The following is a 21,727-nucleotide window of genomic DNA, read 5'->3' on the forward strand; positions in this document are numbered from 1 at the left end:
GTATCTTCCAGCTTCTGATTGGCTGAACACACCTGAGCCAGGTAATCAGCAGCAGGTCAGGCAGGGATAGTTGGAAAACAAGCAGGACAGCGGCCCTCGAGGACTGGAATTGGCCACCCCTGCTGTAGATGATGTGCCGTTTTTCAACACTTGGTACATTTTTCTAGTACTACTAAAGGCACTTTGTTGAATAGTCCATGAAAAACAAATGGAATGAAATGCCCATCGTGTTCTACATTACTATGAAGTTGCTTTTTATGTCTGACCAAAACCTAAAAAGATAGCACATTTAAAATGATGTTACAAAGCCAACCAGCAAATGTTTGGCCGTTTTGGTTGGAAAACTGACCATCAAAACAGTTGACTAGTTTTTTTTGTCAATTGACTAATCCATGATATCAGTTGTGACAAATTTGAATGAAGAACAAATTACTTGTATTTAACATAGTTGAAGGATTTGGCTACAGTTTAGAGAAGCAGTAAATGTTGCAGGGAGTAAACAAACCACATTTCAGTATATTCAACACATTTATTTGAGCAAATGTATCAAATTATTAGTTTTAATTTTACATCAAAATTCTTCACAGTATACACCTTCAAAAAAAAAAACGTACTGATGCCAAATTGCAAGGTTGACGTCACATCATTTGGCAAACTAATTTCTAGACAACAGATGTTTAGAGAAACTTAAAAGGGGAGCGGTTAGAATAAGTTTTTGTTCTCCAAGTTGACAAGATGGACAGACGCTCCACCAGCCGCAATCCAAACCCCGGACCACCAAGTGACTTCCAGTCCATCTGAACAAGTTACTGTACATCGTAATGAAACTGGCAAACTGTCATTTGTGTCAGCATTATTAGGCTTCATGATTCTGGCTCAAAATGTTGATTACAAAACAATTAGAAGGAACTTTCTGAAATAAGGGTCTGTTGTCAGACTCATTGGACACGCATCACGTGACACTCCACTAAATTACTGAGGAAAATTATAAATAAGCAAATCAACCAGTGAAATTACACAACTGAAAAACCCCAAAGCTCAGATGACCCATTAAAGGAGCCTATCATGTCACTTTAAATTATGGCACTACATAACAACATGAAACTTCACTAAGTGCTGCTCAGTTTCTGGGAGCCTTCACAGGACAATGCTCCCCTCTACAGGCTGCGCACGGTCACTGCCACTTGAGTCTACTCCACTCACAGCCATGTTGGGACTAGCATTAAGTGTACCATACATGCACATTTAACCCTTGTTGTAAGCTTCAAAAATAAATCAAAGAAAGTTCAATAAGATAAGACCACATAGGAGTTAATTCAAAAAAAATGAAGACAAAGTGAAAAGCACCAAGTGCAATGCAAATTGTGCCTTCTCTGACGGGTTGTTTTTACTTTCCAGCTACTCAGTCCTCTACTTCTTCTCCTTCTTCTTGTCCTGAAAGAAGAACAAATCATTAGTTTCATAAATAAAGAGTCAAAATAAATCCTAACAGAAGACTGAAATAAACTCTCACCATGCTGATACGTGTTGTTAAATGGGCTGGTCATTGTGATATATCTACCTCCAGTAGTCAGTGCTGGAAGAATCTACTTCAAGTACCGACACAATGTAAAAACTACTACTACTTACAACTGTAAGTCCCGAGTTCTTACTGTTACTCAAGTAAATGTACAGAAGTACTATAAGAAAAACACACTTGGTCTGACTGATAAATTATTACTGGACACTGATGCACCACTGCATGAGCAGCAGCTCATGATGAAATAGTTTCACTGCTTTATATGCAGGAGCTTCCTGAGTCCAGTGGTTCCCAACTGCTAGAACAGTCTCGTATCTCAAAACAGCAGCAAATGAAACCAATGATTTCTGCACAGCTGGATCCCTGAGACCAACATGAGAAAAGGTTTGGCTGAGCCAACCATCTCAAAGCAGCATGTCATCTACATCACTAATAAAAAGTTGAGGTTTGTAACAGCATATATGTTTTTGTTATTGATATCCCATGAAAAGACCCAAACTAATGATGTGGCAGTCCATCTCAGGTTCTCAGCCACTGGTTCCTACTGTTAACAGCCCTTTCGTGTCATTTTAATGGATAATTTAACATCTGGGGATGACTGCTGAAAATAAGCCTTTTGACTAACAATGGTACATTTGTGATATTGACATTCAAGTGCACTGTCACTGAAATACATGAAGTAACTGAAGTAGCTTTTTAAATGTGGCTCAGACATGTATTGTTTCTTTGTTTAAAAAGCTCAGTAATCTCCTAGCAACAGCTGGGCACTGTCATTTTGAGCAAGGTTTCTTCCATTTGTCAGAGACAGGTTTGAGCTGCAGATTAATGCACACTGGCTGCTTCACAGGGAGTATTTCCAGCAGCACGACTGAGTCTAAACACACTACAGTGTGTGTTCACTGTGATGAAACAACATGTGACCCAGTGCCAGTTTTTGGACAATGGAGCCATCAGGTCTTACTACACAGATAACACTTGTTATTAGGATCAATTCAATATTGATTTGGTCGCTTCACTAGATTTATGGAAAATAATGAACATAAAATGTCACTACACTTATTCTTTAGCATTTAAAAGGTCAGAATTCTGCAACACACTCAGTACCTTATCATTCAAGGCGAGGATGACCATCAGTTTCCTGAAGATGGTGATGAAGTCGAGGAACAAGTCCACACAGTGCCTTTAAAAACATGTACAATTTATGTGACCAGTTTGCTTGCGAGGCCTGGTGCGCAGCTGTACACCTCACTACAGGCTCGAGTATTTGCATGGTATTTGGTTATGACAAGGTGTGGGCCAACAGATAAGGGCTCAGGTGGAGTTTGCTCATACAGTACATATCCTCACCAGACATAGTCCTTGTCGCCATTCTCTGCTTTCTCAATGATGAGCTGAGTGTCAAACAGGACAAAGCCGCACATGACGAGCAGCCCCAGGTACATGTGTGCCTGCCGCAAGACATCAGAATACACAACACACATGAGTTACACAGCACACTGTGACAAACAGCTGGCCAACCTGTAAGTGAAGTGTGGAGTTTAATCACCTGAAACAGCATCATGGATCCTAAGAACATGTTCATCAGGGACATCAGGAACAGGATGGACAGGCCGGACATCAGTGTGCCTGACAAGAAGAGCAGGTGAAGGCTGAGTACACCATGCCCTTCTAAAGGAGTACACATTCATGTCCCAACAACAAAAACCTCCCATTACCTCCAAGGAACAGGTAGCTCCTGCGTTTAGCATAGAGGGCACTGAGCGTGAAGCAAATGAAAATCATGGAGGTTCCCAGGAAAGCTGTCACAATGATGCTGAGGAGAAACACCAGGACAATACGTTTTAAGTAAATACACACATGTACAGAACCCTCAGTCATCACACAGTACTCTTTGCATTTGCTTCTTAGTTTTAAGACCACTGGTTAAAAGGTTTCAGTTATAATGTTTACACTTTCTTCAGCTAGCTGTTCCAACACATGCAGATGTTGAACACTGAGCGGTCTTTCACATACCTCGGATTGACAGCAATGACAAAGTCCAGCGTGGGGCCAAGGCCAACACCTGGACACAGTGAGAGAAAGGCAAACACTACTATATGACAAAACAGATAGCAGACTCAGCAGTGTTCATGTGCAAACTAACCACTGTAACCTGGCACATTCCCAGCAACATTCTCGGTTTACCTGTGAAGAAGGCAAATCCTGCGAGGATGGCCAGCCTCTTCTTCTCTGTCTCAGGGTTGTGTGGTGTCATGGCCAGCCAGAACATCATTCCCAGGGAGCCAAGCATAGACAGCACACCTCCCTGAAGACAAGGGCACGAGGTGAACAACACTGGGGCTGAGATACCAAACACTCAGTTAACATGTGAAATAAGGCTGGGTCCCAATCCTGGCCATAGTATCATTTTACAGTTCTTTCAAAGGCAGTGCCAGTTTCTGGGAAGGTTTCTCCTTTCCTTTGAAAACAGTGTAGTGTTAGTGTTACAGTAGCAGGTTGAACCCAGCTGAAGAAACAGGGTCCCAGTAAGAGATGGCAGAGACGGTCCTTCTGGATGATGGATAAAGTTCTAGCTCAGTATCTTACCAATGACAAACCTGTACCTTGAACCTGGTACTCATATCTTAAAGTGCCTGCAGAGTCCTGATAAGTACAAGAGAATGTGCTATAAATGGTCTTAGCAGTGGCACAGGTGAAGCAGACACGACAAAGTTATGGCATGTTCACGTTATTGCAGATAAACAGCTTTTGAGTGCTCCTCGTCATTGTTGTGTAATTGGTGTGGTGCAAGGCTCTGCTCAGATGTCCAAGGTACACAGTGCAGAGTGGGGGTGTTCAACTTTGACCCCAGATGCATGGACCTTTGTGCGCAGCCGACCACTGCTTAAACTGACATGAAACTAGTCTGCCTACTTGGGTTTCTGAATTTCCCAAACTCTACATTAACATATGGTCCTCATGTCAAGATGAGGTAAAGCTGCTAAGTGGGTACTAGCCAACCCACTTAGCTAGCAAAATAACAGCACACAAGTGCTGCTACAAGATTGTTTATAAAAAAAAGTGTGAGCCTCTAAAACATAGTGATCTACTGCTAGTAACATTAGCATTGTAGCTATGAAAAGACATTTTTTTACAGCGGCCCAGGGACCTTCTACTCGAGATTCTATGCGGACCAGAGCAGAACATGCAACAAAAGACACATTTTTCTGCCATAATGTGAACATGCCTTTAGAGAAGGTCTTCTGTTGCTATTTGCCCTTCCATTTTATCGCTCTGTAAAGCACCATGAAATGCTTCTGCATGACTCTTTGCTCCACAGATAAGACTGACTTGAGCCTTTGTGGCGATGTACTTTCATGTGGACAAGCAGATCCATTCTGTTCCTTACAACAGTGTAAATCCCACAATAACAACTGGGAATGCTGGTAGCAATGATGACCTCAAGCTCCAAATATTTTGTTACAGAATAACACACAATCTGTTCAGCTCAGTTGCACTGCCTCCTACAGGCTGTTATTACATGAAATACTAACAGGTGAAAAATCAACAGTGGTGGCAGTGCTCACTATAAATGACTGGAAAGTTTAAGCTTGACACAAGACACTGACTTCACTAACTTGTATTCAGCCGGGCTTCAAATTTAAACCAACTCCAAAGGTCCCATTATTGTGCAACTGTACTGTGGAAACACTGCAGTAAATTGTTTCATCACCAAGTACTGTGCTGTACTGTGTGTACATCATCTCACATTATTAAGGAAAAAATGGCTTTTTGTTTATACTTTCCTAAAGAGCATGATTTGCACTGATGTAGAGGATCAACCTGGACATGTAGACTCTGTAGACATGAACTTTTTTTTGCTTTTACTGCCAAACTATTTAAACTTTAAACATACACTGTGCTAGGTGCAGAAAGGCAGTATATTATATCCACATCCATCAGTGAAAAAGTACAGTCTGCGAACCCTTTGGAATGGCCAGTTGTGCTGCATTAATTGATCATAAAATGTGATCTGATCACCATCCAAGTCACAAGTACAGACAAACACAGTGCAAATAAGCTAAAAGCACAAACTATTCTGTTAGTTTGTCTTTATTGAACAGTCATTAAACATTCACAGTGCTAGTGGTGAAAGTTAGCTAACCTTTGGATTTTAAAACATAACCTCAAGTAAGCTTCCTGTAGCTGTGGATCAGACCTGCACTATGTTCAGGAGGAATTCTGGACCATTCTTCCTCAGAGCCACTTCAGCTCAGACTTATTCCTGGTGGTGTCTGGTGTGAACAGCTCCCTGAGCTTATTACGTAGCATCTCTGTTGGGTCAAGGTCTGGGCTCTGACTGGACCTTTCCAAAAATGGATTCTCTGTGTTAGAAGCCCTTCTGTAGTAGATTTACTTCAATGTTTAGGGTCACTGTCCTGCTCTATGATGATGAAACTTCAGCTAGTGGACAGCCATGACATCATCCTGGAAGATTGCTCAATAAATTACTCGATGATAATGAATCTGTCCAGGCCCACAGGCGGCAAAGCAGCTCCAAACCATGAAATGAGGTTTTCATGTTGGTATGCAGCGCCCTAGGTGACTTTGTGGAGCACAGCAGCTTCCTCTGTGGTGTCATGGACTCCATGCACCACGATGTGTATGGCAGACTCATGAACGGAGATGTTAAGCAGCTCCAGTGATTACTTTGAGCCTTTAGCTGTTATTCCAGACCTTTTTACCTCTGAGGCTTTAGATATTTATCCAACTGTGACTGATGAATATCTAAACCCTGACAACTCTGTGACTCTTTCCAGCTTTCAAATCAAAAAGCATATCCTGCTTGTGACTAGCAAACTAAATGCTTTGCTAAATAAATCCCAGTAGCTCTAAGGCACACCTCCAACCTGGCTTCACAGTCTAGACTCCAAGTGTGTTGGTGTCATTGGCCAAGGGGCTCACATACTTTTTCCAACCAACACTGTGAATGTTTGAATGATGTAGTCAGCATGATCAGGAACAATATAGTGATCTGATGCCATTTAGTTAAATCAGATTGTCCATAAAATGTAACCTGGATGAAGGTCTTACCATATTTTAAAGACAAATTTACACCTAAATGCTGATAATTCCAAAGGATTCACTCACTTTCTAATGCCACTGCTAATGTTACCTGAAAGAGTCGCAGGACAACATGGACATAGGAACCAGCTGCAGCCACAAGCATAGAAACTGCCAAGCTGGAGTACACATTCTTCAAGTGCACCTGGGTGGAATGAGATCTGCAAAAGAGATTACAATGAACAGGGCATAAAAGGTAGAAACATGAGTCAAAGCAGATAAAGCACAAGACTGATATCACATAATCTACTGCATGCTTCCATACATTTGGGAGAACTTGAAGAGAGCATCAATGTTGATACTGCGGTCAAACGCATTCATGGTGGCACCAGGAATTGACTTCAAAAGAGAATTTCAATCAGTCTCCTGTGAAGTGAAACTCATGATTATACAATGGAAACTGAAAGCACATATCATTTATTACTGAGTAGTAGTGGAAATTTATTACATTTACTCTGCTTTTCTACTTGTGTGCATTGGTGTTATCAGCATTTTATATTTCCACTCTACAGGAAGGTATTGTACTTTTTACTCTACTACATATACTCAATTGCTTATTTTCAGATTTACATTTGTCACACAAAACACACGACCACTTTGTAAAAACCTGGTAATTAGCGAAGCATTAAATGATCTGAATACCACTTCCTCCCCTAGTGATACACACATGCATGTCGTATAACGTTCGTTTGGTTAAACCAGATTTGGACTTGAAACATTAGCTGGCCAAGTTATACAACAGGTTGCCGCTAACTCTAAAGCGCCGAGTCCCTTGGCTAGCTTAGCTTAAAATGCGTAAATAATGTAACGTACTTCCTCTTAACATGCTATCAGTTCATGTCGACGTTATACATGTTAGCTGGCGACAATATCAGATATATCAATCAATCGTTAATTAATTCAAAAACAGATACGTTGTTAGAACAGGGCAGGGCAGTCGAGTCGCAGCCAAAAACTGACGCAAGAGACGATCATATTAACAGCTAACGCTGCTAGCCAGTAGCTAAGCAGCCTGGCGAGCTAGTATTTGCTCCTCTGTCAACATAATTCGACGTCTCGTTCACTTTGCAACAGATAATGCTGGTTATGTTATAGCCACCATTAATCCGACAAACTTAAGAAATTTATACAATATGATAACATAATTTACCCACCTATCACGTCGCCTGTTCCCTGCTCTAAGCTATTTTTTTTAACAACAGTACGTGTCAGTCAGTGCGCAGCGGCCTGCTGATGTCACTATGGAAACGCCCAGAAAATTACGACACTGAAGTTGGCTTCAGATTCACTGTTTATATTTCTCAGCATACTACATACATAAATGCAAATTTAATGGTAACAGACCCATGTTTTGTGTTTTCACGAAGGATAAAAAGTTATAATGAAATTATCTTTGCATCTATAAACAAAAAGCCCTTGCAAACTATAAATGTATTTAATAGATACAACTTTAATCTTTATCAACTTATTTTCTACTTTATTCCCCTTCTTTGTGTTTGTATGCATTTTTTTTTCAAAGTGAATGTGTGTGAAGTGAAGAGCCTGAAGAACAGAAAACATTATACATAGACATTAGATTGTTATGTCTTTCCCATGCTAATTATTCCCAAAGATTTAATACAAGAAAATTATTATTATTATTATTATTATTGCTTTCATGAATGGAATAAAGGTTTAGCCAATCTGACAGTGGGTTTCAAACAGCCTTATTATGGCTTTCACTAAGAGGTCTCGCGCCCTTTTACAACAAAAAGAAGAATCGCTCGCACACTGTCATTAACGAATCGGAATCTAACTTCCGCGTGGTGAGTCAATTGCGCTTCCGATTCACAAGGTTAAAATAGAAAATATGGTGGTATGCCACGTTACTGTTCGACATATATAAACCTGCAATTTGTTTTACAGTTAATGGGCGTTAAAACCAAATTGACTTTACAGATATCCACAGCCTTCCGTTAAACTGTTACATTTAAAAGCACTTCCTGGTGTTACTGAGAAATGTCCTCGGCACACTCAAAATGGCCGACACATATATTTAACTGCTTCATAAACTTGTTACCAACTAAGCAATATTTGGCCCACTTCTTAAGACAATGGTCTCAAAGTGCTATTTGTAAATAACAACAATGCTTTAAGTAGTGTAATATAAAAATCATGTATATAGTCTATATTTGATTTAGGAGTAGCAAAGTAGGATAACAAAAGCCTATTAGGGATAGAAGAGTGTGTGGCAATTACAACAGATGGCAAGAGTTCAAGAAGAAAAGGGGTGTGCTAGCGGATGATTCAGATTTACCTAATAAATTAAGTGATTTTGAAGTTGTGGGGTTGCTGTGACTGGTCAGTGACACCAGTTGACACCCCTTTCCCTCAGCCTTTTATCACAGAGAAATAACTTAATGAACCACTAAAGAATTGGTTCACCTGCCAGGTTCCCAAGCAACATGTCTTTGAATAGCTACTATAAATATTACACATCAGTTGCCCTCATCTCAGTCACAATGAATGTTTTTGAAAAGCTGGTTCAGAGGTCCCTGTCTTATAGAGGCATATAGAGGGAATAAGTCAGTGCATGATGCAGTGTCTCTGTGCCTATATCATGGGTTCAAACATCTGGAGTCTCCTTTCTCATGTAGGCCTATGCATATTTTTAGTTGATACACATTCTGCTTTTAATTGTGTAATTTCTGAGAAACTCATTCAAAAACTTGGAAAAGTGGAGTTAATGAAGCCGCGGATTCTTGACTTCTTTCAAAACTGGAAGCAGTGGTAAAAACCAACAACATTCAAGTTACAGCCTACAATTAACATCAGGGCTTCACTGGCCTGCAACCTTTCTCCACTGCTTTACTTCTTGTAGACAAATGATTGTACTATTCATGATGATTCAGTTTAAATATTCAAATCTGCTGACACTGCAGTGACTTGGCAGTAACAAATAAATCACCCTAAAGAGATGTCCACTCTTGTGAGTTGGTGTAGAGTGATCATTACCTTCAGCTCAACACTGGGAAAAATAAAAAGATAAATGTTGGGAGAGGCAGCCTACAGGATGGGAAACAGCCTCTTGAAATTTCCAGGGAACCAGCTGAAAATGTGGAAGAGTCTTGGCATTATGATTTCTACAGCTCTCAAAAGAGAAAGCAACATTCACAAAATTGTAAAGTTGGCACCTCATAGATTATATTTTTTGCATAAGTGTAGGATATCTGGCACTTTTAGGAAAGCTACAGAAAGTGCTATAGAAAGTGTGCTGACTTTGGTAGTCAGACCACGGCAGAAGCAAATGCTATACAGAGACTGCAGTTAACAAAGTGTGGGTTTTGTGCAAAGCCCTGAATATGGTTAGGGATGATTCTCAGCCAGATGCTACCCCCTTTTCAGGAAACGCTTTCTGACATAAAGTTCAGACAACTAAAATCTGAGCAGGGACAGCATGGTGGTACAGTGGTTAGCACTGTCATCTTAAAGCAAGAAGGTTTTGTGCAGGTATTCTTCATACAACACCTGTGATGTGTTTCTAATATTTTGTCAGCAAAATCTCCCTTGTATCTAGGTCATTTCAGTCTGTACCCAAGTCCTCACAGTATCACTTTCTTTAACAAAACTAAAATAAACCCAACAGTGTAACAAACTGTTATATTTTTTTTTATAAATGTTTGTGCTGCAAACTGCCTCATTCTGGCCTTTTAAGCCACTAACTTTCCTTTTTAAAACATTTAACAGTATTCTTACTACACTGACAGATTTCCCCTACATGTTTTAAGGAATTCAAGTTTTTAGAATGTAATTAAACATTTCTTCATGAAGTTGGAAGTTTACAGATTGAACTGCCCAGTGATATATCCATCCATCCATTATCTATACTACTTATCCTGAAGAGGCTTGCGTGCGGTGGTGGTGGGGCCAAAACCATTATTATTCAAAATTCTGTTGTAACATTTAATAAAAAATAAAATACATTTTATAATATAATGATATAATTAAAGTTGGGCTGCTTACCAGGTTACAAAGTATTATATTTTACAAAATAATTATAAGTTTTCAATTCAAAACCTAAATATCACTTTAGCCATCAGACAAATGTATTGAGAGTAAAAAGTAAAATATTTCCCTCAGAAATATATTGGAATGGGAAATAAAAAAGTATTATAAAATGTAAGTACTCAACTGTTTCAGTACATGTACTTAGTAACATTCCACTTCAGTACAGTATTAAATCAGGTATAAAACATGTCTGTAGTGGCCACACTTTGGATATGCTTATGTGTAATGCTGTGTGCACAACGATATGCTAAGTGTTCATCTTAATACACAAAAAAGACAGCTTTATACATGCAGACTAAGGCTGAAAGGGCTTTGTTTGTGTGATGAGGAGAGAAACACACAAAGACAGTAAAATATAACCAATTTTTATTTTTAAATAAAAATTGATAGCACCTTGTCTTTTAGAGTTTTGGTCAATCTGGTAGAGAAAATGAGTTTAGATTTTTTTTTCTGATACACAAAGGCCAACTGTGACTGGACAAATACTTTAGGTCATCACAAATGGTACATTTTCATTGTCATATTTTACTAGTTTAACAGGCAACAGTTGCATCAGACAAACATCAAAGTACATTACCCAGGAAACATAGTCCCAAAAAATATCTCTATCTGTAATCAAGGTAAAATTAAAAAAATGTTTTTGCATGATTGAATGATTGTACATTTATTATACATGTATTTGTTGATTTAACCATCATCCAAAAGCTGTGCAGCAAACAAAAGGCCAGCTTCAAAGTAGGCTGATGGATGTCATTATAAAATGGTAAGCAAGAAGACGTACAGGACAATGCCGGTTTTTGGCCAATAAATATAGAAAAAACACTCATATGTTAAAAAATTGATACTTTCAAGTGTTGCACTGCAAATACCACAGCCACATGGCATTACACTTACTCTCGACAGTTTTCTCACACTCAGCATGACACATCAGCGTGTGTAAGCCTACAAATCACCATTCTCTGTCTGGATTTCAAAGGCACGGGTTTTACTTTGAGCACTGTTGATACAAAACACGTGCAAGTTGTTTGTCACACAGTAATTAGAAAAAAACCAGTAACAAACTATTACTAAACCTTTGACTGAAAACTGTGGCGTTTACGGCGTGGTCCTATGTGCCAACATATTCCAGTGTGTCTGCTTTCAGTGGACCAACAAAGACAAGTTTTCGCCCCATTTACTCAACTTTGGCTATAACCAATAATATCAAATAGCAATCTGACCATTACTGACATCTATTAGCATATTTTGTAGAAATTATGTTTATCGTACAAATGAGTAATATATACTGTCATACTGCTCATCTGTAAGGCTACAGTAATGTTTACTTCTACTGAATGCAATTATTGACTGGCTGCCTAAGAGGTACTGTCCATGTAATTACAGAACTGGGTTGCATAGAAGAACCATGTTCACTGTTTTAAAAATAGATTTCCTTATAAAACAACTTAGAAAAACAAATCAGTACATGTATAAAATCTGGTGAAAATTTTAAAAAAGAGCTGATGTTTTTTTGTTGTTCCTTAAAGGCACAATGATAAAATAAAAATGAAAACAAAAACTATGTCCAAAAGTCAAGTCAGGGCAGACAGGCTTCTGCTTTGGCAAAAGAACTTTATACTTTATTATTCATACTAACTGGAGTGATTGCGATGGGACTGCTTTGCTTGTTGTTTCCCACTCTTTCACATAGTACTTCCAAACAGCTGGTGTCAATATTGTTGGTACTGAAGCTCAGAGGAAAAGCCTCAGATTCTGATCTATAGTTCTGTTTGAGCCTGGGTTTTCCAGGCTTGGAATTTCCTTAACCCCACGCTAATACAAGTTTCTAAACAGAGACTTTTGTGCAGAGGCTAGGAGAACAGCATCTGGAGACTATTATCTATCTATATCTATTGACAATATACAGTATTATTGTAGCTGAAGAGGTTTCACAGCAGAACTCTAAGAGGAGCTGAGCAGGGCCCTTGTCCACGGAGCTGGTCCAGCCGGGTGTAAACGTCATCAGCTTGACTAAGTTCTTCAAACACAGGCAGAAGGTTGAGCAGCTCAGCATCTTCCGCATCATCAAACCATGACACCACAGGAACCTGACCAAAACAAACAGTCACAATTGGCCTTTATGCACATTAGATAAACAAATCACATATAAACTGCGTCTGGCCACTCTGTGCTCAGGTTGTAATGTCTTATGTGTGGACATTCCTATAAATCTGAATTAGAACTGAAACAATCAGTCAGTCATCAGAAAATGAGTCCCTAACAAGGATAACTGATTGATCATCATTTGTCCAGGAAAAAAAATGGTCTGGTTCCAGTTTATCACTTGTGTAATTCTACTAGCCCCAGAAGTTCTTAAACGTCTGCACCCAAGGTTTTCTAGATGAGACAGAGGTACCACATCTTTTGAATGAGATATGAATATTATTTACATTTTTTGACACATATAGTGCATCACAGCTACTGTAACTGAAGCAGATCAAAACTCACAGCATTATTAGGGTGGAAGATGTAGGAAGCAGGAGAGTTATCGAGGATAATAGTTTTGTGCAGATCTCTGCCCAGGCGACTCAAATCTTTCACGTAGCAGCCCTGGTGGAATACACAAGACTCCCGGAACAACCGGGCTCGGAAAACACCGCACTGGTCCAGCAGGTCCGTCACTGGGTCTGCATACTGATGGAGGCCGGGGGAGATGTAGGAAGTGGGTGAGGGAGGAGCAGGTAAGGTTGTACTCATGGTGGATATTTATTCTAACAGGAAGTAACTAACCAACAGCATCACACAGCCAAAACCACTTCATCTGGACTGGGCCGCGGCAGCTATTCACCAATCCAGTCCTACCTTTGTGTTCTAAAGTCATCCCTAACACTTAAAGGAATCTCTGCAGCATCACAAGCTGGAACATAAATGCCAAAAGTAGTAGTTTTAGGTGGCTTTACGCCATAGAAATATGTGTGTTCCAGAGTTTAATGCAGAAGAGAATGGATGGATGCGATTATGCTACCCTATGTGGCACTATTTAGTTATTTAGTCAGAAATTATTAGCATAATCATACGTTTGGTAATCTGAAGTGTATTGTTATATTTCAGTGAAAAACACCATTATTAAACAGCATGTTTATTAAGAGTTGAATCAATCTAAAGGTCTCCAGTCTAAATGGCTCATGTCACCAAACTATTATTAGTTTTGACAGATGTGTAGAAGTTACACCTGGTGGTTTCCAGTGGTGGAAAGTAACTAAGTACATTTACTGTACTTAAGTACAATTTTGAGGTATCTCTGCTTTACTTGAGTATTTTCATTTACTGCTACTTGATACTTTGATTTCACTACATTTCAGAGACAAATACTGTACATTTATCTGATAACTTTAGTTTTCAGAAACATATTAATAATATAACATACACTATAATCATAAGACTTTATTGATTCCTGGTGGGAAATTCATAAGCTAGCTGGCAGTACAGATTCATTCAAATTATACGTTAGTTTAATTAGCTCCACTTTACCCGCTGCAGCGTCAAATGTGACGTACACAATAACTACAATCCAATAATCTGATATACATTAACGTGTACTGTGCCATTCTGCATAATACGTACTTTTACTTTGGTACTTTAAATATATTTTGATGTTCATACTTTTGTACTTTTACTTATGCAAGTATCATATTTATGCAGGACTTCTACTTATAACAGAGTATTCTTACACTGTGGAATTGCTGCTTTTACTAAGTAAAGAATCTGAGCACTTACTCCACCACTGGTGGTTTGTATGTGTAAATAATTAGCAACAATCTCTACATAAGAACTAGTGTGTGTGGTGCAACCTATTTTTATTTAGTCAAGTGTAAATCTCACTGAGTTTATAACTAGAAGTTTAGGTAATATCAAATAAATGACTGGTGCGATCCAGCCCTGAAACACACTGTGGGTTTAATGTGGACAGACTGCCTGTTAAGGTGCTGCTCTCACAGTAAAAGCAGAACTAAAAGGCGAGAGAAAACGAGAGAAAGCAGAACAACATCTCATACATCAGACATCACATCAAACATCAAACAAAGACACTTGGCGCGCAATTAACTATGAAGTTCTATTTCAGGATCTGATGTAAAGTACCTTAGCGAGACTGGCTGTAAACAGCACACATTCAAACAACTCTCCCATTCTCTGCAGGAACTCATCCACGTACGGCCTCTTCAGTACATACACCTGTAAAACACACAGACCATCTGTAAACAGTTTAATCTGCAGAATATTCCATCTGACTGCTTTACATTTGCACCATGAACTTATCACGTCCACCCGTTAGCTGCTTATAGCCAATTCCTGAAACAAGTAATCAAGAATAGGCCGTGCCAGCGTTAACCAGCCTATCCTGGATTACTTGAACCAGGCAGAGGCCCACAGAGGACTCCTCACCAGCACAGGGGCTCCAGGAATCACATCTCTGACTTTTCCATATGTCCAATAGTGACAGCCTCTACACCAAAGTTGAACAAACAGTCCAGTACACCATGCTGTTTTTTTTTGCAGCACAGTTTTAGTGTTTTCAACACCTTCTTCACAGAGGCAGCGGTATGTACTATATTGCTATTTTATGACATTTTAGATGAACGGGGCTGAACTAACTCGTTTTATTCCTCTTGTGTATCCATTTTTTCAACATCTGGCCAGAAGAGGGCTCCATGTGCTCATCACTGAAAACTTGGCTGATCAGTTATAAAACCCATCCCTTTTCAGCTAAGCAACGGCTGCAAACACATCAACATACATACACAAACATAACCCCCTCCCCTTGACAGCAAGCACGCTCACACACACGCTACTTTACCTGGTGTGTGGTCCCCTCTATCTCCACAGGCACGATGAAGTCTGCATTACTAATAGGCTGGAGGGGAGGACACAGAGGGAGACGGTTGGCATGCTCGTTCACATGAGCTGCGCTGTGTACATTCATATGGCATTACATAACAGCTGCACACTGAACATTTAGATCCGCACTCCTCATAAATCACAGTACGTAGCAAACAAAACAGAATTCACTTCATGTGCCTCAAACACATGCGAAGAAACAAATTCACATTAAGAAATAATCATAGTAGAACCAGTCCGACGCAGCACTGATACAGGCTAGAGTTATCTATTAACCTAGAGAAACCTGACATTGCTCAAATGTGCTATTTCTAGTGAATCAAAAGAATATACTTTCAGAGTCAAACAACAATACTAAACATGATACAATGAGGCAAATTCTAGCTCTGGCGTAAATAAAACTAAGCTTATCTGATGATTGAGTGGATGGCAGTCTTGGTACCTTGAATGAACTGTGCACCAGGGTCTCATCCAGATCTATGACCATGCATATCTTGCCTTGGTCGTGGGCTTTCACCTCAGGCAGGAGGCTGGGTTCAGACTGCAGAGGAGACACACAGATTTCTTTAATAACGTCTATACAATTTGTCTTGTCTGTGCTATGTTTATGGCTGAGGAGCATTATTAGTCCCAAATGTACAGTGATTCATATGAAAATCAAAGCCTGGCCATTTGAATTCACCCCTGGGAAATAAGATAAGACTGTGTTAGAGAGGCATGTATGTGATGAAGGCTGAAGGGGTGGGCTTAATTATATACTGTGGGCTTAATTATATTCTGATATACTTTGCTGTATATCTCGGGGATTCACATGTTTATGTCTTTCATTATGCATCCAGCAGCATCTTCTACAGGCACTGACCTGCAGGGAAAACAACCCTGGATATAATGTAATTTTCAGATCTGCCCTTTGTTAATTTGTTTCGTTCTAGGCTCTTTATGAGCACAGTCAAACTGAAATTCATTATTAATAGATTACATAACAGAAACGGCGTATCCATTAAGGAAGGCAAGATAGAGAAAAATGTCATCCATATCCATGAGCAATAACAGCCTTCTTTCACCAACTAAACAATAAGTCTGATGAAACACAACCCCATTGGCACCAATGTTTAATTCAGTTTCATTTCAGTGGGAGCCCGCCAGACAATAACCAGGCCTTACACATGCTGCTTCCTGTTTCCTCCTGATGCTGGAGGACACTCCTCAATGTGAACAAATATGGCATCTCATTAAAATGCTCCTTACATGCTACTGAAGCTCTAATCAGGCTGACAGCGCTCGCCAGCGTGGCCAGCCATGTGCAGCGGACGCTCAAGGTTTTTTTTTTCTCAACCTCAGCAATTATGAGGCACACAATACTCCATTCTCTGCCCGCTCGTGCCATCTGCCTAAAGGATTGATAACTGTTCTTATCTTCCTTGGAGGCTCAAGTGTGAACATCGAACTGATTCCATATCCGCAGACAGTTGAGGTTAGCTTTCAAGATGTTTATAGCAGGTGCAGTGGTGGTTTTAGTGCACAGTTGTAAAAAAAAAAAAAAAAAATAGTTGAAGACATTTCTTTATATGTGTTTTCATACTGTTTCACACAGCCAAACTATTCAAACACCTCCTTTTTTTTTCCTTTTTATAGTGTGGGTGTGACAAGGAAGTCAAATGTTGAATAAACAAAAATAAAGGCAGGACTGAGCTGAAGCCCTCAGACTGTTTTCAGTGGTGTGAAGTAGTGCTGGAATAAGAATAGTGTTACCTTGACAACCATCCCATTTTCCTGCGACTCCAGCAAGGCCTGCTGGGAAGGTGGTGGTAGCGGTGGCAGTGGCTTGGGGCCATCCTGAGCTTGGAGGCAACAGAAGAGTGCTTTGAAGAGGTTACAACTTTGAGGTTGTTTCAGAGCAGCCCGGCTCACCTGTCCTGTTCAGCAGAGAGAGAGAAAACCCGGTAAAGCTGCATGTAGTCAGCATGGGAATGCTAAGTGAGGCCTTGAATTACACACCACAGCACACATCCGCTACATGCAATCTAATCTTGTTTTTCCACACACACACACAAGTCCTGTTTGTTATAAGCTAAACAGAAATGAAAAAACAAAAATCCATAAATCAATCACAAATATTATGCAATACAGAATGATTAGGCACTGGTTGCTTGTAACATATAGAATGAACATCCTCTTTCCTTAAGGCCCCGTCCATGTGTCTACAGGGAAAACACAGCCCGCATATGAAATCTGTTTTTAATGTGCTTGCCTCTGCTGCTGTTGTTGTTGCTGCTGCTGGAAATGGCTGGTACATGTTATATAATCACAGAGGTCGGGAAAACCCACACTCTTCAGCAGTGCCTTCAACAGAAAACATTATAGCCATTTTAAACTCCAAGACCTTTCAGGGTTGCCTGAAGTGAGCCAGAACAGCCAGGCAGCCAGTCAGCCAGCCAGGCGCCGGACAGGCAGTCACACCTCAGTGCTCTGTGCAGCCCTTTGATCAGCCACTGTAACGGGGGCTGTCCCAGCCCCAGAGAGCACTCGGTGAGAGGAAAGGAGAAAAACATTCTTGCAAGTTCCCTCTGGTGAGTTTCGTGTGAGGACTTGCTTGAATTTACAGCCATCGGTACATTGGATGGAGCTGGTAGACACACTCAGATCCAGTTAGAACGAGGAATTGCTGCTAAACAGCCAAAAGTGTGCCCGCCAACTGTTTTCTCACAGATTTCTCCACGGTTTTCCATCATCTACATCGTCCCCCTCACTGACCCTCAGAGCTCTGAAGACATAATGCAGACGCGCCAGTGACCATGTTACGCAACTCCACGTTTAAGAGACAAAGGACACTGGAGTTTGATTTGATGATTCTACAGATGCCCTTCACCATCCTGCGCCCTTTTCCTGATCATTGTACTGGCTGTGTTCGGCACAACACATACATTCGGCCTCCCCTGCATGCTAAAATGAACATTAATCCTCCGGAGAGTTATCGGACTGACAAATCCAGACTGCAATACAAAATTTCAACCCACTCAACCTAACAAAACATGGAAAGGCAAAACATAGATTGTAGACACCGAATTCATTTATTAACCCAAAACATGACCAAAGGCAAAACGCATTCATTCACGACATGAACAACCGAGACGTGAGCCAGAATCAATGAGGAAATCGTTTCTTTCAAGCTCAAGGGAAAGCGTACAAATGAAATCGTTGAAGCGGGGCTACAATGGGCGTGTGCGGAGGGTGTGTTTGTGCATTCCGCTGTCAATACCGCGGCACCTGTTATTGCTATACAGTCCCGCTGTTAATCCACAGCCTCTCCAGACCCCTTTGCACCTATTAGCTTCTGTGTATCACGGTTTAATACTGAACCTGTGGTGTCTGTCTAAACACAAACAAGCTGAACAGAGCAGCTGACGCGCACTGCTCTGTGACCAAAACACGAACAAAACATCGCACCGTAGTTTATCCGTGAACAAAACATCGCACCGTAGTTTATCCGTGAACAAAACAGCCTGGTTCACACTGTGCTGTAGCGCTGCCTGTGGCGACAGACGAGCTCCTCATGCTGTACTTGTTGGTAGCAGGAGACGGGATGATGCCAAACAAGCTGCAACCTGATAGGCATAAATACACGACAGCTAGGTTTTGGAGAGCGGGCCACGATACGGCAACACACCGCCGAGAAGAGAAGAGCGCAGCGCTGATCACAACCGCGCATGTTAACAAGCGACACAAAGTAGACACGGCAAAAGACAAACAGGATCAACAACAGCTCAGCTGCGGATGGCGAACCCCAGTGCACAACGGAGCTGTGAACTTATACTCACTAGTGCAGTACGAAAAACTTGTGCTAAAACACAATGAGCCCCAAAATAGCCTGGCTTCTGGTCCTAGGTCAGCACTGTATGTTATTAGTTTGATATGCAGGCGTGCATTTCTTAATGTTTGATCTGCAGGTGATCACTGAAGAAAAAGAAATAAGATTACAGCCGCTGGGCAAAAAATATCGTGGGATTTTTTCCGATTCTGTCATTGTACTTTAAAAGGTTGCATCTAGATATTACAGATGTGCCTGGTAAATGTCAAGAGAGGCAATGCGTCTCAAACCGCATCCAGCCAGCGTTTGCACCGCTCAACTGTCAAATGGGCGCGCGACAGGCTGCCTCTGTACACTGGTCATTATTCAAAAACAAACGGTCAAATAAGACCGAGCAGGTGTTAGTGGCGTTTTAAAGACACATACAACACAGGCCCTTCTCACCTGTTTTCGGTGACACTTGAACGTCTTCTTTCTGCACTTGGGTGATAACAGAACTTTCCATCTGACAATCACGGAGCCCTCAAAATCCTCAAATCCTGTCCCCGAGCACTGATGGGCATCCCTCATTGGGTTCTGTTGACAAGTCGACTCAATTATTCACCGAGGTACCTTGTCGTCCGCCTCAGTTACAAACCTCGGTGGGAGAAGGATTTATCTTCTTCCTGAGTTTCTTTATTCTGCCACCGCTTCTCCTTCTTCTTCTTCTCTCGCAGGTCCGCCTGGGAGGGGGCAAGGCACTTGGATATGTTTTTCAGGAGGCTAATTGAGACTCAGTCCGCTCTGTGGTCGCGGGATTACCGCTACTATTGCTGATAATATCGCCGAGCACCCCCCTCTCCCGTCGCAGAGAAGTCCTCACTTTTGCACCAACAACATGGAGAATCCAGGCGAGAGAAGGAAAACAACCGAGGAAATGGGGCAAGGGAGAGCGGTTTCAAGCCTCCCCTTACTACAGATAAACAACATCGCCCGAAAAGCCGGACACAGCGACGAAAAACACCGAAAATCAGCCTCGAGCTCAGATTTCGACAAAGGAAAATGGATTTCCGTACATATTCAGTTGTAGAATATGGGTTTTGTTGTTATCCGAGGTTTTGTTTTTCTACAGTTGGGACTCCGCGGGCGCCTTAAAACCGTCTCTGCTCCCTTATTGGCCGTGCGAACGGAGGGGGTGTGGTCAAGGCATTCCTCCCTGTCCCGCACGCTCCGCAGCGAACACATTCCAGCGCTGTCCGCACACATTGTTTGTAAATTATTGAAATAATAAATAAACAAACGCTCATTTCTGCATCTCAATTAACGTATTAATGAATGATTTGTATGTATACTGTACGCTAGGACGTATTTTTTTTTAATTTTAATACATTAATTTTCTTTGTTCCTTGTTTGCTTTATATTGTGTTTTGGACTTTTTCTTGCCTTGAATTTAAACAAAAAATCATAGGCTAATAAACACAGTAGACTGGGCTACCAGATGAGGTGAACATTGCGGTGATTTTGATTAGCTTTTAGTTCCTGTCTGTGAATTAAAGTATGTCAGATTCTTGCATTAGTTTATTATACTGAAGTTGCCATTTTTACGTTACCCGCTAAATTTGGATTAGACCTAATTTTCACTTTAAAACAATCCTAAAACCTGCGGGTTTTGTGTAAAATCGTGATATGATAACCTAAAGCAGCAATAGGGTGCAAGCTATTCATTCCTGGCAGTAACAGGCTTATCTAGTCACAAACACTAAATACAGTGTATGTGTATAGTGATTTACTGAAGACAAAGCCTATCATTTCAAAGAATAGACAACACTTAGCTTTACAAGAATGTACAAATATTAGGCCTAATAAATTGTGTAACCTACCTTATAATAAAACAGGTTTCCAGTTTTCCTTCTTCCAGGGGGCCACCAGATTCTCCTCTGAATATCTCCATGTCAGAAGGCTTTGGTTGGTAGACAGAGCTCTGCGTAGAACCACATGGTAACTCAGCACTTGATGTGCAGGGGTAGCAGAGGACAGAGTGAAACCAGTGACCCGGGCTCCTTTCATTTTCTCTCTCATTTTGCTTCCCTTCAGTGACATGGTAGTAAAATGAGGGTGTAACTTGTTTTTCCTGAAAAATGCCTGGGGACTTTGCTCTGGGAACCACTATGTTATGGCATTCACCAACCATCTGTGCAACAATGTACGCAGGTTCTAATGCAGCTACTTTACTGTGCAGTTGCTGGCCATAAACATTACACCATGGTTGCATCATGTAAAAATTCAGTTCAGTTAAGGCTAAAAATTGTCATCACAGGGATCTATTTCCAGTGAATGATAAAATTACATCAATAGTTCATGTTACTTTTGGTGTGAATTCAAATAAATTATACTTT

At 40.7% G+C, this 21,727-nt stretch overlaps 2 protein-coding genes across 3 annotated transcripts; both read right to left on the reverse strand.

Annotated features, from left to right (window-relative positions):
- Positions 1-1,285: 1,285 nt before the first annotated feature.
- tegt (testis enhanced gene transcript (BAX inhibitor 1)) lies at positions 1,286-7,889 on the reverse strand. Of its 2 annotated transcripts, none has more exons than XM_020587748.1 (10): positions 7,777-7,889; positions 6,888-6,988; positions 6,675-6,783; positions 3,704-3,824; positions 3,533-3,581; positions 3,235-3,332; positions 3,066-3,145; positions 2,867-2,967; positions 2,624-2,699; positions 1,286-1,434 (listed from the first exon to the last, which is right to left on the reverse strand). In XM_020587748.1, the coding sequence occupies exons 2-10, from the start codon at positions 6,941-6,943 to the stop codon at positions 1,411-1,413; spliced, it is 714 nt and encodes a 237-aa protein (XP_020443404.1). In that variant the 5' UTR covers positions 6,944-6,988; positions 7,777-7,889; the 3' UTR covers positions 1,286-1,410. The 2 variants fall into 2 exon arrangements, with proteins under 2 accessions (XP_020443404.1, XP_020443405.1); XM_020587749.1 differs by lacking the exon at positions 7,777-7,889 and adding an exon at positions 7,436-7,665.
- Positions 7,890-11,039: 3,150 nt separating this feature from the next.
- Positions 11,040-20,600, reverse strand: ctdsp2 (CTD (carboxy-terminal domain, RNA polymerase II, polypeptide A) small phosphatase 2). Its single transcript, XM_020587742.1, has 7 exons — positions 19,797-20,600; positions 17,297-17,460; positions 15,987-16,085; positions 15,504-15,560; positions 14,789-14,881; positions 13,157-13,342; positions 11,040-12,756 (listed from the first exon to the last, which is right to left on the reverse strand). The coding sequence occupies exons 1-7, from the start codon at positions 19,855-19,857 to the stop codon at positions 12,598-12,600; spliced, it is 819 nt and encodes a 272-aa protein (XP_020443398.1). The 5' UTR covers positions 19,858-20,600; the 3' UTR covers positions 11,040-12,597.
- Positions 20,601-21,727: the final 1,127 nt, after the last annotated feature.

This window comes from Monopterus albus, unplaced genomic scaffold (genome assembly GCF_001952655.1).
Source record: "Monopterus albus unplaced genomic scaffold, M_albus_1.0 scaffold477.1, whole genome shotgun sequence".
NCBI lineage: Eukaryota > Metazoa > Chordata > Actinopteri > Synbranchiformes > Synbranchidae > Monopterus > Monopterus albus.

Coding starts and splice junctions, on each gene's coding strand:
- tegt (XM_020587748.1), bottom strand. CDS start 6,943: ATGAATGCGTTTGACCGCAGTATCAACATTGATGCTCTCTTCAAGTTC. Junction 3,146..3,234: donor GAGCTACCTGTTCCTTGGAG/GTAATGGGAGGT, acceptor TCTTCTTGTCAG/GCACACTGATGTCCGGCCTG. Junction 1,435..2,623: donor TCCTCGCCTTGAATGATAAG/GTACTGAGTGTG, acceptor TTCTTCTTTCAG/GACAAGAAGAAGGAGAAGAA.
- ctdsp2 (XM_020587742.1), bottom strand. CDS start 19,857: ATGGAAAGTTCTGTTATCACCCAAGTGCAGAAAGAAGACGTTCAAGTG. Junction 15,561..15,986: donor TGGTGCACAGTTCATTCAAG/GTACCAAGACTG, acceptor CCTCCCCTCCAG/CCTATTAGTAATGCAGACTT. Junction 13,343..14,788: donor TTACAGCCAGTCTCGCTAAG/GTACTTTACATC, acceptor GGCCTCCATCAG/TATGCAGACCCAGTGACGGA.